Here is an 18,618-nt window from a genome sequence, read left to right on the forward strand (position 1 = left end):
GAAGCAAAGAATGTTTAAAGAAAGCACGATAGAAATTTAATATGCTTGCCGTCCAAGTCCCTCAAAATTACGCCAGGTATATAGGAACATTTAACTTTTGTTTTTGATACAAATAAGATATTTCTAATAATAAGATAAAAAGCATACAAGTACCCCATTTTGAGACGTCACCAATGTTGGCGTGAAAGTACTCTTTATTTTCAGATCAACCTTGCTAAGTTGCCTCTTCAGGTTAAATCCTTTCCAGCCGTGGTTTTTTGCGGAATCTTCTTCGTCCACTGCATTTCCAGGCTTAGGATTTTCGCTCACGGATTCCTCCGCGGTTCCTTTTTCGCTATTGTTTCCAGCATGGAATTCATCGCGAGCTGGACATTGTTGAGAATTGTCGGCTACCATTGTTAATAAGGCTTCGGATGCCACAGTAGAGTCTCGATGAGTCTGATGAATTTAACATGTTGGATTTTTTACAATAAATCAATGCATACAAAATAGCAAAAGATTTAATTCTAATTCTAAAAGCAAATTATTTCACATGTTATATGCATACAATACACAGTATGTACTTTGGTACTGTTAGTAACGCTTACTGTTAGTACACCCCTCAAATGTTACGATACCTAGAAAATATAATCTGACGAATCTTGTAAATTTCAGTGTATATTATAATAGCAAAAGATTTTACTCTAATTCTAAAAGCTGATAATTCACATATTACGCGCGTACAGGACGCAGCATTATTGCATGTACTTTAGTACTGTTAGTAACGCTTACTGTTAGCATAGCCCACAAATATTTTGATACCCAGATAATAGAATCTAATTTAATACTATAAATTTAAATATATATTGTAACAGCAAAAGCTTTAATTCTAATTCATAAAGCAGACAGTTTCACATGTTATATGCATACAGTATAGAGCATTATTGCATGTACTTTGGTACTGTTAATAATGCTTACTGTTAGTAACCCCCACAAATATTGCGATGACCAGGAGATATAATCTAATGTAATCCTGTAAATTTAAATATATATTATAATGGCAGAAGATTTAATTCTAATTCAAGAAGCAGATAATTCCACATGTTATATGCATACAGCACATAGCATTATTGCATATACTTTGGTACTGTTGGTAACACTTATTATTAGTAGACCCCACAAATATTTTGATGCCCAGAAAATATAATCTAATGTTATCTTATACATTTAAATGTATATTATGCTACATTAAATATGAAGCATTAACACATATTTGATTACAAATACGAATAATCGACTTATAAAAATAGTACCGAGATCAATTTTCAAACGGATTGATATCGCAAACGTATGGTCACTTGTCACTTCCCAAATAGGTACACATATATTTACAAACGTGGAACCGAAGAGTGCAGACAAGGGAAGACGAGTTTAAATATTTCACACAACTCAGATCAATTGTTAGAGTTAACAGCAATACAAATCGTACCTAAGATGCTCATAGAAACAATACCCTGATACATTCAATACCCTTTTAAGTCATAAATGTATATTTAACATTTACTGCTTCTTCAGAAATTCAAGTTAACACAGGATATTTTTACATTTAAAATTTGCATTATCAAATTCCAAGGACTATAATATTACACCTGCTTTGTTTATTTTCTATGAATGAGCAATAAATTAAAATGTATCTTCAAGTGAAGATAAAAGTATTCAAATTGATCGAAACATTTAAGAGGCAAATTTCAGCTTTTTAATCTTGAATTCTGAATAAGCACATGATATAACAATATGGGCTGTAGAGGGTGTCTACAGATTTCCTAATACTAACACGATACTTAAAATATAATACTTATTCGACGACTTATTAATATTACGAAGAAATTAGTATTAATGATGTAGATTGTGTTCTACATTATGATTTTTCATTTTTGCACAAACTTTTATGTTTATGTATACCATACTTAAAAATGCTTAATACCTTTAGATAAAAGCACCAGAATAGACGAATTAGACAGAATCCGCAAAAGTTGTCTGGCCTTTCTGTATACGTAAATCATTACTGACTTAAATAAGAGAATTGACCTTTTTTGTGAAATGCATTTACCAAATGTCCATGATACTTCAGGAAATTAGCAGAACAGGATAAGTCTTCGCAGCTGTTACTAGCATATACCGTTTCAAGAACAATATATTACTTTTTATCACAAAATACATGGGAACAGTGATATGTTAAAATATATATTCAACATGAAGTGTCATAAGTAGCATAGTTACAAGCGAGCATACTGGGACATTCTAAAGAATTCTTAGTTAAATATATTTTAAATATTATTTAACAGTTGAAAAAAATATAACGTAATTTTAGAATTCTATAGAATGAGTAGCCTAATTACTATGCTCATGTATGTATATATATATATGTATTTAAAATCACCTGCTATGACTGTCATGACCTGATTAATGTTGTCATTTACTGAGGTAATAAACATACGTAGCTGAAACATTTCACAAGTCGTTGTTACAAGTGTACATTTATTTGTAACATGCTTGTTACCGTGATGTTGTGTAATTATATCATACCTTATTACTTTGTTTACTATGTAATTATAAAATAAAATACGGTTATCACAATTTGTTGATAAACTAAAGTAACATATTAGATCTATACTACCTATGATAATTTCTAAATACACTTCCATTTTCTCATATTTCCAACAAAAGACGAAAGAAGCTATATCGTATTTAACAAATTGGTGTATGCGTATGATTATTATGTGCAATAATAAATTATCTGTATGTTGGCAATATAAATACTACGTATATTATTAGTCTACTATTAAACTATATGTTATAGTTGAGTAACTCTTTAATACTGCATCATCGAATCAAGGGCAGATTCGGAAATATTCATACTCATACTAACATAATTCCCAATTACGTTCAGTGAAATATTTTCTGTACAGTATAGTTATTATATTCTTTATTCGTATATCTATTATGGCAATAAAGTTTTATTAATACTGAATCGTGGTAAATAGTTTTCTGTGTAAGTGAAGTATAAAAATTCAAATAATAAAAATATGAACATATTTGAAATATTTTAGTCGACGTTACTACTCTCAAACTGAATTTTTAGAAAATGGAACAAATGAGAATTATTAGCAGAAAATTTCGATATAGTAACAGTCGAGTATAATCAAGTCTAAAATGAGACTAAGCTCGCATATTCTCGAGCTGTAGTTTGTTTTGCATCAACGATCTTATTCATATGTATCGCAATATAAATGTATGTCACATATGTGTACAAGCATGCTGTAACAGAAACTGTTATACGTAATATAATATCTATGTAGTTGCGAACGTGTGAATACAAGGCATACGTGTACTTAAAATTCGAATCCTGTAGCATTGGCACAGCGAACGCATAAATCATTGTACTGGATATATATACATATATATATATATGTATTGTTATTAATTATATTCACAATGTGACGTAATAGTAAATGTATATTTATTTTCAGTTTTTATCGGCTTGTAGATATTGTAGTATTATATGGATATGATTCAAGTTTCATGCATGCAAAGATTCCATCAAATGTTTATGTGAAAATGGTCACATGTAAATCTTACTGGGTTCTTAGGCAGTATACAATCGTAACGGCAGTCATTTTCTAACACTTCGATCTACATTTTGAATTTGTTACTTGTTCGTTCTTTGTTTCTACATGTTCAACATTGATCGACAATCTAAATATGAGTCAAAGTTAATAATAAAACTGAAATACAATCTACTACTTACTACCTAATTTCATCGAGTTTGTTTATTTTTTTCAACAAAGAAATATTATATATATATCACAGAACGGAAACAAAAACTCTATCTGTTTCTTTAACGAAAAAAGTATTGCTCTTACTTGTTTCAACGTGGGTAGACACATAGTTAGCTAAACATTAAATGCATAGTAAACATGAGTGGATGATCAAAATACAGATTATTACTTTTTTTTTTTAAAAAAGATTAATAACGGTAGTGCCGATTTTTCCAAAATACAACAAACACATCTACTATGAACACGACTGATATTTATCCAATGTTATAATTATTGAAAGTTCAAATGTAACATTAAATATTTATCTCTAAAATCACGTACAGAAATCTGTTACAATTGGACGTCGATTCTCGGCACATGGAAAATGACAAGTTTGACCACCAGTTGCCGATAACCTTCTCGTTTGTTATTTAAAATTTCTGAATTTGTTTCTATAACAGTATCTTTCGCTTTTCTTAAATTTCTAACTTTTAACGTTCCAAGCAGAAAATATAGTGTGTTGTTTGCCTGTACGTACGGTTACATACCGTTACCGTTACATACCGATTGTGTAACGAACAATAATCTTCAGATAAGTATAATAAATAAAAATTTGAGGCACGGTTAATAGGACCCAGCGTGGTGTTTAACGTATTAACAGGTACACGTGAATTATTATTTTCTTTAATGTTTTTGACGACTGTAAGTGATACAAATATCGTGTGTTATTATAATATCAATACTTCTGTGTGTAGTTTACCATTAGGAGTTACATCTATTAAGTGTTTCAACGGGACACTTAACGTGTTGATATTAATCAAAATGGCGGATAGAGCAAGACGGAGAGTAGCACAAAATGGTGGATAATATTCAACGTTAGCCTATTTATTTGTTGCAAGTGTTAACTTTCTACTTGAAAACGTTAAGAAGATTGAAAAATAATCAGTAAATAATTCAACTGAGTAACTACGGTTGCTGAATTCATTGATTATAATTATATTCGAGAAATGTGCTCCCAGAATAATTCTATTTTCCCTAATGGCATTTGAAATCACTAATATTTTTGAAAGTATTCATATGCGTGCTTGCCTTGTGTCAAAATGAAAAGTTTTTAAGTAATTTACAGAGAAATATAAAATAATGCATTAGTTCTTACTTATTGATACAGTGTCAGCAGATACTTTTCAATGTTAGTTCCTTAATAAGGTTCTTTCTTCTTTGATGAAGAAATGATGAGCCTGATATAAATATTTATACCGCTTGGATGTTGGCAAATTTTCTGCTTGGAATTTTGTGAAACTACTATCACATACTTACTTATCTATTAAATATTCTATGTAAATAAGGTGTTAGTTAAAAGCGTGTTATAGATTAAAGTAACACGAGACATATGTGAATTCAACAAAACAGAGTGAATGAGAAAAATTAAGCGTTAATGAAGTGTTTCATATTCGATATTTAGTTTTATGCAAATTACATTTTTTTAGATTTTAAAGCAACAATGTACAGAAATATTTGTCGGTATGATATATGTTATTTTTATTTGATTAAACAGTTGCCAGGTTAGGTGTCGGATATTTTAAATTAATTATCGTCCTTCCTAAGAATTGTTTAAAACTTGATGTTTCCATTTTGGTGTAAAATAATTTTTTAATGACAGGGGAAAACAAAAGTAATTATTTTTGTTAAATAACGCACGAGTACTTTTCTGAAAAGTTAAATGGTTTATTGATCTAACAAGTCGTTATTTTGTATGCTATAATTAATCGTCCTGAGGATCATTAAATGCAATCGTTGTTCGTAAATACCATTCGTGAAAACGTATTTTCACGGATAAGGTAAAATGATATATGACTGTTTAATGATGTCTACTTCTGACATTGATATAAAAGCTGTTATATCATGACGACATTATTAAAAACTGAAGTTTTTAATATTTACAAAAGAAACAGAAAAAGGACTTATAATTACAAATTTGGTAACAAACTGAACACTCAAGTCCTGTAGTTTATCTACAGTCATGCAATAATGAAGATAATTAATTTTAGTGTCTAGAAAAAGCGAAATGCATATAGATAAATATCAAACTTTCACAACGTTTCTTTAGACAAAGTCGAGAAAAATGAAGAAGGTAACAATTATAATATTAAAAATTTTTATGGTTAAGAAAGAAATACATTTTACCTGATCTGTGCTAGGACTCCTTGCTTTATCTTCGTTTTCTCGTTTCGAGTCATCTTGACGTTTAGGACTGCGTAGCGCACGTTGACAGGGATCCGTACTACCACCGATATCCGCTGTATTTATCACAACCAAAGAAATTTTCTGCACGATGTCTATTATCACCAAACCGGATTCGTTCCCATACGCCATTCTGAAATCAAATATTTAACATTTTACAGTAATACTTCTTTCTCATTTAAATTACATAAAATTATCACTTTTTAGCAGCGAGTATATATAGGGTGATTCTTATAAGGTGATCGTCGCGATTATCTGGTACTATATTTTTTATCATTAAATGTAGATAGCAAGAGAATGTTTCAAATTTAAAAAAAGAATTAAGCATATTTTATACACTTACAAGCCATAGGAAGAATTCAAACTAAGAGCTGTTATATTTTCGGGTTGTTCTCCACTGGCACCAACCGTTAAACAGATAAGCGTTGCTTGAAAGCCTGCAGCTCTCTTCTGCAAACCACTCTTAACTTTAAGCCCTTGATTTCCTTCCGTATTTTTGGTTTCGCTACTTCCTGAAGTATTGCCAGCCGGGGAATCGTGATCGGGCGAGCATTCCACCTCTTTCCCTACATCTGCTGTCAATGATATCTCCAAAGTCTATATTCAAGAGAAATAATATTTTATTATATTTCTAGAAAAGTGTCGAGCAAAGATAGATTATGAAGCTGACACACACAAAGGTGACGTAATCATCGTATTAAATAAATAGAAAAATATGATATGTGTTCTAACTCTAGTACTAACAAACAAATAATTATTTTTAAAAACAAGTTTCTGTGGGGTCAGTCCAGCGACAAGGCGATCAGTAACTAGTGAATTACTTACCACTACTTCAGACATACTCTCTAATTTTTTGAATTTGAATAAAACAACGTGTCTTCCGCTTCCCGCGATCGCTAATTTCCGACTTTCGGGGCAAAGGAAGATGAGTTGTATCGCCAACGGATCTTCTTCGGAGTCTATACTACGCGTTCTACCTTTTTCAAAAAGTTTTGCTGTCTTCAATTTGTAAAGAACTTGTAAAGTGCCTGCGGATGCGTCCCAAAATTTTATACTACCGTCAGCATGCCTAAAATTACAGTCAAAAATTCAAATTTTTCGGCGTGTATCGATTGCTTCCCTTGTGAGAAAGGAAGTTCATGTATATTTGACGTTCAATCTACAAATACTTACCCAGTTACAATAATTTCGTTATAACTACTTGAGCTCGAACTCCATTCACCGCCGGATATCGGCCAATCCTTTTCACTGAACCCTGTCTTTTTTTGTGATTTCGATCCAACTGAATAAAAAGCAGGTACTAGATCCGAAGGACAGTCTGCAAAGTATGCACAACATGTCACGGGAGATTCGTGTATATCCATTGGGTATGGATTCTCGAAACACGGAAATCCAGGAGTTAACAAATCTATCACAACCAAATCGTTTTGTAGTAGAACGACAACAGCATATGGATCTTGGTAATCTGTACAAATGAAAACAGATGTATTCATTATAATTGTTTACACCGTATGACTAGAATCAGGATTATATGTAAATGGAACGGTAGAATTGAAACAGTGCCGCGTAAAGAAAAAAAAAACCCACATATATTAATGATAAACGTGTAAAATATTAAAGTTTTTAAGGTTTAAGGAAGAAATTTGATAACTGTTTTATATACCACTGGTCCATGGACTTTCACATAGTGTTATGAAGTCTATCACATTGTGCTCCATTTCTAATACAGTAGTGGTTTTCCCGTGTATGACCGTTATGCTTGGAGTTCGTCCAGTCGTATCATACGCTAAACCACCAGAAAATATAACGTATGCTTCCCTAAAGTAACGAGAACAACAATACAATATTAAAAAAGGTCTTATCCGTCCAATACAACTTTGTCGGTATCATCGATAATTTCCAAGAAAATAGAATAGTTTATAACAGTTTGTATTTAGACGCCTCACCCTATACCTATATATGTATACAAGCAGGTATGTAAGGGAGGAGTATGTTTTGACAAAAGATGTTTACCAAATTCACCGAGTTTGGGTTCGAGTGCGCGTATCAACAAAAACTATCACAGAGGACTAGCTATTTACGCGTTAATGTAAACATCAGAGCGGAGACAGAGGACAGTGATCGCGCGACTCTCGTCGGTTCCGGTGACATTTCATTATCGATTCTGGATATTCCTGTTATCGGTTAATTTAAGATAAGTGAATCTATTTATTTGATTCAACGAGTATTTTGATTTAATTTAAACACCTGTGTCAGTGGATTGTGTGTGACTCGACGATGCAATGGCGAATAAAATATCAGTGTTTAATTATATAATAATTTTCTAGAATTATAAAATTATATCAAAGTCGACAATCGGCATTTCAAAATTAATTAATCGATTAAAGTAAAAAGACAAAGTAAAATCAATCGTATCTTACCCCGATCTGGAAAGTTTCCACTCGACTTTTTGAATAGGTTTACACGGTTCTGGTTCGCCATCTTTAGTAGTTTTTGCTGCAACAAACATGCAAATATAACAATGCAAGACGCGTCAATTTCGAGAAACATAGTCTTTAAATTTCACTATTTAAAAAATTCTATTATCAAGATGCGACTAAATAGATTTTTACCGTGGGGATGCGTAACACTTGTTGCTTTCACTTGACGTACTGTCCATGTTGACAGAGAACCATCGGTGTGACTACACATAAACTGTTTACCCTCGTGATGCCAAGATATCGATCTTAAGGGTACGTCGCTGTGGCATCTGTAATCCGCATTTTTTGTTTTTAAATCCCAAAACACTATCTGACCCGATTCGTATCCTATCAGCATCTGAAAACAGAATTTGAAAGCATGAAAAAGAAGTATTTTCATCGGTGAAATATTAATTTCCTAAACGCCTATACTAAGGAGAAAAGTTATGTACGAGTGTCTGTAATAAAAAGTTATCTCACAATACATTACTATACTTGATTGTGAAATTATAACATAAGTTACGCACACACAACAAGAACAAGTACGAGAATATGGTGCAGAGTGATTGATACAATGTTTAAGGGATTATTTGATATGAATATCGATCGACAATTTTTGTTCGGGACACTTCTGTAATCGTGAATTGATATAAGAAGACATATAAATGAATTCCTAAGAAATTGAGAACTTTGGAAAATTGGCTACAGCGTGCATGTTGTTGTTTACATGCATTATGTGATGAATTGTGGAAATGAAATATCGAAAAATTGTTATGACCGATACGATGAAAGCTGCTGAGCATGTGGATGATTTTTACACATGATTTGATTTAATTTTATTATTATTAAAATGTAAGCAGTATTTGTTTAGTTTTTATTGCTCCGACGTCACATTGTGTAAGTACATCGTACAAAATAGTTACGAACGTAGGAAATTGTATCGAAAAAAAAAAGATAACGAAAAATCACAATGACGATACGCACTCAAGTATAGAACATAGATGCTTAATTTAACCTGAACGTTTCTGTTAAAATAGTCATTATAAGATATTTTTCATGACCCAGTTCGTCATAGTCGATAGTTCAATTAATAACAACTTTATGTTTTGAATATATCTGGCAATCGAGCGTTTAACGTAGAGTATTTCATTAAAAACAAAAATATAATAAATAATATCATAATTAATTTTGTCGAGAAAACAGAACTTTTCAAAATGAGACGTCAGGCAATTTAGTAATTTTCACTTTGACAGTCATTACAATTCTGACATATAACAATTTCTTATTGTATTTCGCATACGCATTTGTTATGTAAACAGAACTTGTGCAATTATCGTTTTATCTACTGTATTGTATTTTTCACAAATATTGTCGGGTATTCATTTTCACATTCACTTTCAACTCCGAAATTTTAGTGAAACCAATATTTATGTTCTCGTATAAGGAGGTACTTTTACGCAATATTTTTAATATTCGGAATATTTAATTAACCTTTGCACTCGGAGCCATCACGCTGCAAAGTGAGCAAACAGGAATCTAGTCATATTAAATGGTATTATCATCAAGTTATATCGAATAATTATATTTAGCTTGCGGGGTGTTTATGCAAGTTCATATTTTCGCAGATACAGATGAGTTATTGAAATTTAAATGAATGTACGTCTTATATTTTTGCATTTGTATACATTCTCACAATGCACGAATGTTAATAATACAAATTTCATAGAAATCTTCAATTTTTCGGAATACAAAGAAACACGAAAATTGGTAAATTGCTATCCTAATACTTTCGACTTTTCTTGGAATAATGCCTCACTCGATTATTCCTTAATATTGTAATATGTAATTCGTGCATATACAATAAAACATTATTCATCGTGATACACCGAGTAGACTGCCATGTCGTATCTAGCAGTAAAGAAACGAAATTCATAAACTATATGAGGGCTCTAAGTAGTCGAGTGAATTTTATTGCATTTGCATCCTCAATTCTGAAAATAAAGTACTGTTAGGAACATTCTGTATATGTACATATGTATGCATGTAGATACCAAGATACCAATGGAATTATATATCAATGATGAATTTATGTAATATGCATAAAACGATGAGTGATTACGAGATAAATTTTCGTGAGATACGTAATAAATTTCGCGATTAACACAACAACGCTATATATTTATTGAATCGGTATAAATGAAATGGGGAATTATAGGCAAGAAAAACACAGAAGGAAAAAAAAAGATGCACTAAATGTACAAGTAAACAACGTTGTACGTAAAATTACAAATGGATTAATGACATTGACTATTGGATCGCGAAAAAAGAAATAAAGTACCACCCACGCAGAAAAAGAAAATGAAAAAAGCTTTTGCTCATTCATCAGTCGTCAAACGCATTTACGAGTTACTTTTTATATCACGTTGCGGTTGCATTATACGTTCTTTTGTTCAAATGACAAACCACAGCTATGACGTAGCATCATTGAGCAATAAAACATATAATATGACCACAGCGTTAGACATCAGAACTAATTTCGTATTAATTAATTTTGAAAGAAATATTTTTGTGCTTTTCTTCGGATTGAAATTAATATTGCCATGAAAATATACAATCACCACATTACTAACTGGGCATTACGTACATTTCCTAGACGAATTACAACATTTTTAAATCAAATAATTTTATTATTTTTTTCGATAGCATGTGAAATGCATTTGTGTACAGTAACATAACGCGATCTCGTTAGAAAGAAGTAACTTCATGAAATCCTTTTGAACAATAATGATAACATGCACGCATGCACACACACACATGCAAGCACACACCTCTGACTTTTGTTATAATATAAACACGGTGAGAAAAGAAAAATATTTTTTTTTTTTTTTTTGAAACATTTTACGATGAACGTCGAAGATATCCTAACATATCCTGCTTGAATTTGATCATGTCGAAAGAATTTTCAAGAATCCAAGATAATAATACGATGTTATGGTAAGGATGGAGAATAATGCAAAATAAAATGTACTCAAAAACACGCGTACCTTGCTCAAATCTAAAGGGTTATCACTCAAGTGTACTACAGCACCAGGATGGGTCTTTCTAGATCTGAAAAATATATATACATATATAATATCTGTGTGTGTACGTATGTCCTTCGTGTGATGAGTGACTATGGTATCGTGTTTGTGTACGTATATCCATATATGTATCTATACAAATATGCATTTATATAATATTATTTTACACATCTCATTTTACGTCAATCGATCGGCGTGCAAATTCAAATGATGGAGTTTTATTATGCTTTAGATTTTTCGCGTGATTCAGAGGTAAGGGGCGGGTCCATTACTTTTTCAAATCCTTGTATTTTAGGGAGGACCTTCTTCGTTGACCATCGAATTCCTTTCATTCTGTCCTCCGAAAATGTTTCTTTCGGTGACAGGATATTTGTTCTAAATTGCAACACGCGAGTCATAATTGGCTTCCTACTTTTGGCACCATACTTTTATTAACATAACACACGCCAATTTTAAAAAAAAAAAAAAAAAAAAAAACAGTAAATGCGTCTTTTCAGTAAAAAAAAATCCCCCAAAATTAATTCACACAGTATAATATATGCTAATTCAATTTATAAAAATTAAGTACCTACTGATTTTTGGTAAATTCTTTCGTATACGATTTTTCACTACTTCAACTACCTTTGCGTGCTACGCTACTTTTTATAGTGTTCCCGTGTCATTATCGCGAAGAGGGAGAACCACGAGACGTGGGGTAAAGGGTTATTGCACCACTCCCCTTCTCCTAGAAGTGAGGTGGGCACTAAACCATATAACGTTGATGTTTCTAGGGACTACCCCATTGCGCACGTGGATGGACACCGTAAAGATATTAGTGGGCAAGTACGACTATGTTAAGCTGGCAACTCATTTTGAGGATGCTCATAAATAATTAAGAGTTCCGACTTAATTCTCAGTAGAGTTCTTAATCCATTAAACCAACATCTATCAATTAGAACTATTAAATTATTTTTTAAATAAATTAAAGTGCAAGTATCTATGGTGCTGCCAGCTTCTCAGAATCCCACACAATCCCCAACCTTATCTAAAAAATATCGCCCGCGAAAAAAAATCTGCAATGTGTACGTGGTCTCAGTGAAACTCTTCTTTAATAACTCCTGGTTGTAATAAATTCGCTTATTTTGTTCCGCAATTTTTTCCTTTTCTCCCTATCGTTTCGAAATGCAAACAATTATAAAAGTTTCTTTCCCATCTATTGTCTGAATCGTCATTTCGCATTCAGAAAATGTTTCTATGGTCTATGGTTATATTTTTATAGTGAGTGCACAGTGCTATTAATATTATCTTCCATCCTTTAACATTTGTTCGAACAGTACAATATAATTAAAGTAATTGAATATCACGTTCTTCCAAAATTGGATAACCACCTGATGGGCATTAATTGTGCCAGAGGAAAAATTCGTATCTTTTTTTTTTACGTACATGACGATTTGACAATAAGAACAAATTTGAACGCAATTCTCGCGAGAGAACCAGCAAAGCCAACAAAATGATTAACTATAATAAAACTGAAGAAAAATCCACAATATTGAAAAAACTGAAGAAAACTGAAGAAAACTCAAGCTTAAGCTATCAATTTATAGAACAGGGGCATTTTATTCATTTTAATCATAGAAAATATTTATTTAATCATTACTGTATTCTAATAAACACACTAATTAAAACCTAGGTTTAGAATAATAAGTTTTTCCATTTTTTAATTTTTATTCTCAATTATCTTGCAGAGAAACTAAGGAGAATGTTTATTAAACTTATCACGGTTATCTCGGCTCTCGGTTTAACGACTTCCTGCTTTACGAATATTATGTTCTGATAATAGATGAACAGGTAACAATATTTTTATATTACTTTCTTAAACGGCAAAAGTAATCGTGAAAGTTAGGAATAGCATACAAATAAGGATGAAAACAGTCTGTACTTTCTTGAAAAGACGTAAATCCATTTTAACACATTGCCAACCGATCAGGAGGATCTCCCTCTTTGCGCCACGCCCGCGCCGCTTGTGCGCATAAATATAGACAATAAGCGTGTTTATACTAACTGCATGCAATCTAAAATCAAAGACAATATTGACAGGTACTAGACAATTGGTAACTTTTAGAGGATGTACATATTCGAGATCACCTAAATTGCTAGTGTTACGCGAACTCTTAGCCTTTTTCGAACCTCCATCGAGTACGATTCATCGGATTCTTCTCTTGAATGTAAAGGAAACATTTATTCCTACATAATTTCATTAGAAAAAAAGAAATCATTTCCGATAACATCGATAAAATTACACGCGAAGTAGACTTACTTAGTCTAACTATAATTAATAAAATATTAGAAAATATTTCGATAACGTTCAGGAAACGATAGTGATGCAAAATTTCAAAAAAAAAAAACTGTCTTCGAATAGTCTCGCAGAGATATAAGTATTATTAAAAAATGCTATGTTATTAATACCCATATCGCGAGGGCTATAGAAGTGTTACGTTACGTTATTATGTGTAGTTTTCGAAAACCGTGCGGTTAGCAAAGTGTTAAAACTATGTGTCGTTTACGCGATTCCGTTCCTCATATGTACATATGACTCTGTTCATCGTTATGCGTCATACCTATAACTTAGTCGATCAATATAACTATTTGCGTACTTACACTTCGATAGCCTTATTCCAATTAATTACATATCCAGACAAGACAAACGTCTCGATATGCAGTACATGAATGTTTCCTCGTTCTGTACCAACGTATAGCCATTTACTTTGTAGCGGCAGGTGGATGCACGTTATTCTGTTTAACATAGAGTAACATTGTTTGATTATTTTCATTGTAATCATTGAAACCCTATGCAGTACACTTCTCTAACTAAGATTCTTTTAGAAGTATAGTAACTTCGGAAACCAACCTTTCTCTTTGAAACTTGAGACTCTGCACAACCTGTGGTATTTTTTGCCGGAAATTCCATAGATGTAAAGTATCATCTGCAGTGGCGGAAACCAAAGCTCCTTCGTTGATCAAAAATTGTAACTGTATCACAGCTGTACACCCCTCGTGTTTTACATGTGCATCTACCCCTGGTCGACCGAGACTATTTTTGTCAATGTCTTGTTAAGAAAAATATACACATTTCAAATGGACAAGATTCTGTGTTGAACTGAACACATTTTACGTAAATGATATGTAGATATTCGTAACTTATAAGTACCTAAATCGCGTCAAAACATATTTGTAGCAATGTTACGTCCTTGGTCATGAGGATTCACCGATAATAGCAATCGCTTGTCTATCGCAAGTGCACGCTGAACATTTTCTACGAATACAGGGTGTATTTACCTAGACGTGGTATATATTCTTTGCGGCATAACTCAACAGACCAAAATTAACACGAAAACAGATGATAAAAGTGCGTTTAAAGCTTTGTATCTGAGTTACTGAATACTGGATTCATGCAAAAAAAAAAAAAAAAAATAAATATAAGTCATCATTTATGTTGTTTATTGAAAAAGATAAAAAAAAAAGTTTATTTAACAGTTTTATATAAATTCAATTTGATAATGAATTTAATGTAAAATTCAATTTCTGATACTCGAACAAAAAATTATTTACAAATTGGAATATGGTTCTCTTATCTGTGTTACAAGAAACATAAGGCTGCGATTAGGAGAGTGCAGTACACATTTCCTTGATTTATTTCTCTACCACACTGATATATTTACGTCTGCCGATTGCCATAATTGCGAACCTATATTGTTAACGTAGTTTTTAACGAATAAACATCTGGTATCGTAAATTTACGTTAATTTTCACCGGTGAAACAGAAGCCAAAAAGTATGTTTAAAATATAAACTGGTAAAAGCAGAAGAAAATCGAAATCGAATTTGTTCACTTTTCCTTCTTTTATTTCAACTCCTTCGTGCCATCATTGATTTCCTATATTCTTGATACGTGCAGGATCGATTCCCTTGTACCGAGCGTTTAGATACTGTATCGAGCAATAAAGTGCACAGTTCAGTTGAAAGTAGTTACTTTGTAGCAACTGTCTATCTCGATACCAACCAGGAAGCTTATCGAACTGTGATGAGCATCCACCCTCTGGTAACTCTTTAGTCACGAGTAGACCAATAGAACCACCCACGTGAAAGAATACACGGTTGACGGACCATGAAACAACTGTGCTGTGTAATAAATACAATCAAATTTTACAATTTCATTTACACGTCAGATACATTTTTATATTAAAAATGATAAACCAACATCAAAATTATTTTTCGAAATAAAACGCCGTCAATTACGTTACATCGTATACGTTCTTAACATAATAAATATTACACGTACCGACACATTTTTAAATGTAACTTGAATACAATCGATGCCCTATAAGTCCTATAACACGTTTAAAGGGTGAAAGCACGTTAGAAGGAAAAATATCAAATGTTCATTAAGATATAAAGAATTTCAATATAGGTTGGATTAGAATGGTTTTATGAATAAAAATAAACCCTTGTATATAACCATCTAAAATTAGTTCTGTTATTACAATTACATTAACATGGGTATAGAAAATGATCTACGAAAAGTAAAAAATGTTGGCCCGAGTATCGAGACATTAACCATATTATCAAAGGATACATTCTAAGGGATCCTGATTTGGTACCAATAGCAAGGAGCCTTTGAACTGGATCAAATGCCACTGCTGTCGGCTGATGTGGGAAGCCATGTCTGAACGTCTGTAACATAAAGGTAGTCGTTTCATTTCATATTTTCCGCTTTCGTCGTTTGAAAGGCGTCTATTTAACTCTACAACGACAATGGAACAAACAAAACAAAATGACAGATAGCCTTATTTCTCCGGCTTTGAATGCGGATATATTTAGCTCGGTTTATATGACAATTCCAGTGTTGATAATTCCACTCTTCTTTTGTTTTGTCGCGGCTGAACGCTAAATAGTAGGACACAATAATAATTACTATTACGATTTGCAATGAATTTTATCATAACGACAACTTTTGGCTTCCGCTTCCGATGGTGAACGCGCGGTGAGGTAGAAAAAGCGAGTGGAAGGATAAAAGGTGCGTTGTAGAGTGAGAAAAAAAGGGGTGTTTAGGGGAGGAGTGAAGGATGAATGAAAGGAGGAGCAGGAAAGAAATTAGAAAGTGTAAAGGAGCGAATGAGACAGAAAGAAAGGCGAAGGAGGGAAGGGGCTGGGGAGAGAGAGAAGGGAGAGTGTAAAGAAGAGCAGGAAAAGGGTGGTTAGGAAAAGGCGGAGGAAGTGGTGAGCGATGGTAAAGAGAAAAAGAAGATAAAAGAGGGAAGGTTGAGGAGAGGAAGTAGAAGAATTGAGCGGGAAGAGAACGGAGAAAAGAAAGATGAGACCGGCAAGGTGGAGGAGGACTGAGAAGGGGTGGGAGGAGAAGAGATAGAGGAGGATAACGAGGTTCAGATTGGGAGGGGAAATAAGAGAGGCAAGATATTTGAGGGAGAGGGACGATAGGCTATCTAGGATGTGTGGTGAAGAGGAAGAAGCATGGGAAATTCTAAGGGGAATTCTGAGTGTATCAGGGGGCGGAGAAGAATGGATGAAGGAGCTAGAACGAGGATGAGTGCAGGGAAAGGATAAGTGGGAACGGATGGATACATGGATGGGCGAATGATCGGAGAAAGGAGGGAATTCCCCGGAAGCGGGAGCGCATGGCATGCGCTTTCTTTCTCGTTTTCTTCTTTCGTTTGCGCGAGGATAAAATTAAGGGTAGGCTCAGGATAGAATAAGGATAGATTAAGGTTAGATTAAATAACGGTTGTAAGGAGATGTAAATGGAAGAGAGGACGCCATGCAACCCCATTGGGGAGCACTAAATAAATACATACATACATAACGACAACTTTTCCTGTTGGTACAAGATACGAAATATTAGTAACGAATAGACTCTGTCATTATAAATCGACTCTATTATTAACATATTTTGATTTTGATTTAAATATTTTATAAATGTAGTATTATTATGAATTATTAAAAATATTATTTGTACATATATAAATTATCATAGCGATGTGTGCCAACTCCTCGTATAATATTACGTAAAAAATTTTGCAACAGATCCGAGGAAATCTGTAGTGTTTCAAATAATTCATCATAAAGTCCTATGCCCGAATTTAAACATCGTATTATTTAAAAAGACATGGTATTTTAGAATATAGATTAACTTTTAAAAGTAACTTCTTGTTCATTTGATGGCAAAGAAGTTGATACTTTTGTCCTGTAATGCCATGGATTGCCTCGAATACCCAGCGAACTTTTGTAACTCCGAGATGAATTCAATCCTGCAGTAGTTAAGTGATTACGCTTGCCTTTCAATGCAGGCATAAGTACTCCGTAACCGCGTTCTTTCAAAGTAAATCCTACGACTCGAATACCTCGATCGACGATTCAAATATCCCCAGGTTTCGAACTGGAATCTGCAGGCCCGCAGAAATACTTGGCAAAATATTTAATCTCGAACAAACGACGCCAATAATCGAAAACAATTCATAAAAAACGATGGGGATTTTAAGGACATTATTCTACTATCTAGATACTACAATCCATCCGTATTTGCTACAGATTAGGGATTTAGAAAACAGCTCATTATATGAATTTAATGTAGAATATGTTAAACAAACATGTGAATTTTCAATTAAAAAATTTGACAAAATTCTGTAAAATATGCCTCCTTCTTCGTAATTTTTCAGATTTTTTGCAAAATTTTTCACGTAATGATATAGGAGAAATCGGTCAAAGATGTGATTTTTTATGTTTGTCCTTTAATCCCGTCTAGATCGAGATACAAAGTTGAAGTTTGGCACATATTACTTTTTCTCGATAAGCTATCGAATGATCCATCGCGCGTCGATCTTGGTTTTGGGGCACATTTGACCCCCTTATCTGGCTATACAGGATGTCCCAAAAATGTTGTAACACCTTGAAAGAGGTGGTTCATGAGATGATTTGAAACAACTTTTTCCTTAGCGAAAATGTTGTCCGAGGCTTCGTTGAGGAGATATTAACGGAAAACACTGACCAA

At 33.0% G+C, this 18,618-nt stretch overlaps 1 protein-coding gene across 8 annotated transcripts in view; it reads right to left on the bottom strand.

Moving 5' to 3' along the window:
- LOC128876612 (syntaxin-binding protein 5) overlaps window positions 1-16,282 on the bottom strand; it is a 42,463-nt gene extending 26,181 nt beyond the window's left edge. For 4 of the 8 annotated variants that reach the window (XM_054123109.1, XM_054123107.1, XM_054123112.1 and 1 more), the window contains exons 1-11: window positions 16,189-16,282; window positions 14,465-14,647; window positions 14,215-14,349; window positions 11,542-11,605; window positions 8,651-8,855; window positions 8,459-8,534; window positions 7,702-7,856; window positions 7,212-7,503; window positions 6,864-7,107; window positions 6,382-6,635; window positions 5,982-6,171 (exon numbers count right to left, since the gene is read on the bottom strand). In XM_054123109.1, the coding sequence (XP_053979084.1) occupies window positions 5,982-6,171; window positions 6,382-6,635; window positions 6,864-7,107; window positions 7,212-7,503; window positions 7,702-7,856; window positions 8,459-8,534; window positions 8,651-8,855 (1,416 nt within the window). In that variant the 5' untranslated portion in view covers window positions 11,542-11,605; window positions 14,215-14,349; window positions 14,465-14,647; window positions 16,189-16,282. Of the gene's footprint in view, window positions 1-153; window positions 439-3,902; window positions 3,933-5,981; window positions 6,172-6,381; window positions 6,636-6,863; window positions 7,108-7,211; window positions 7,504-7,701; window positions 7,857-8,458; window positions 8,535-8,650; window positions 8,856-11,541; window positions 11,606-14,214; window positions 14,350-14,464; window positions 14,648-16,188 lie in introns of all 8 variants that reach the window. The other 4 variants (XM_054123105.1, XM_054123106.1, XM_054123104.1 and 1 more) reach the window with 2 other exon arrangements.
- Window positions 16,283-18,618: the final 2,336 nt, after the last annotated feature.

Source organism: Hylaeus volcanicus, chromosome 5 (assembly GCF_026283585.1).
Source record: "Hylaeus volcanicus isolate JK05 chromosome 5, UHH_iyHylVolc1.0_haploid, whole genome shotgun sequence".
Taxonomy (NCBI): Eukaryota; Metazoa; Arthropoda; class Insecta; order Hymenoptera; family Colletidae; genus Hylaeus; species Hylaeus volcanicus.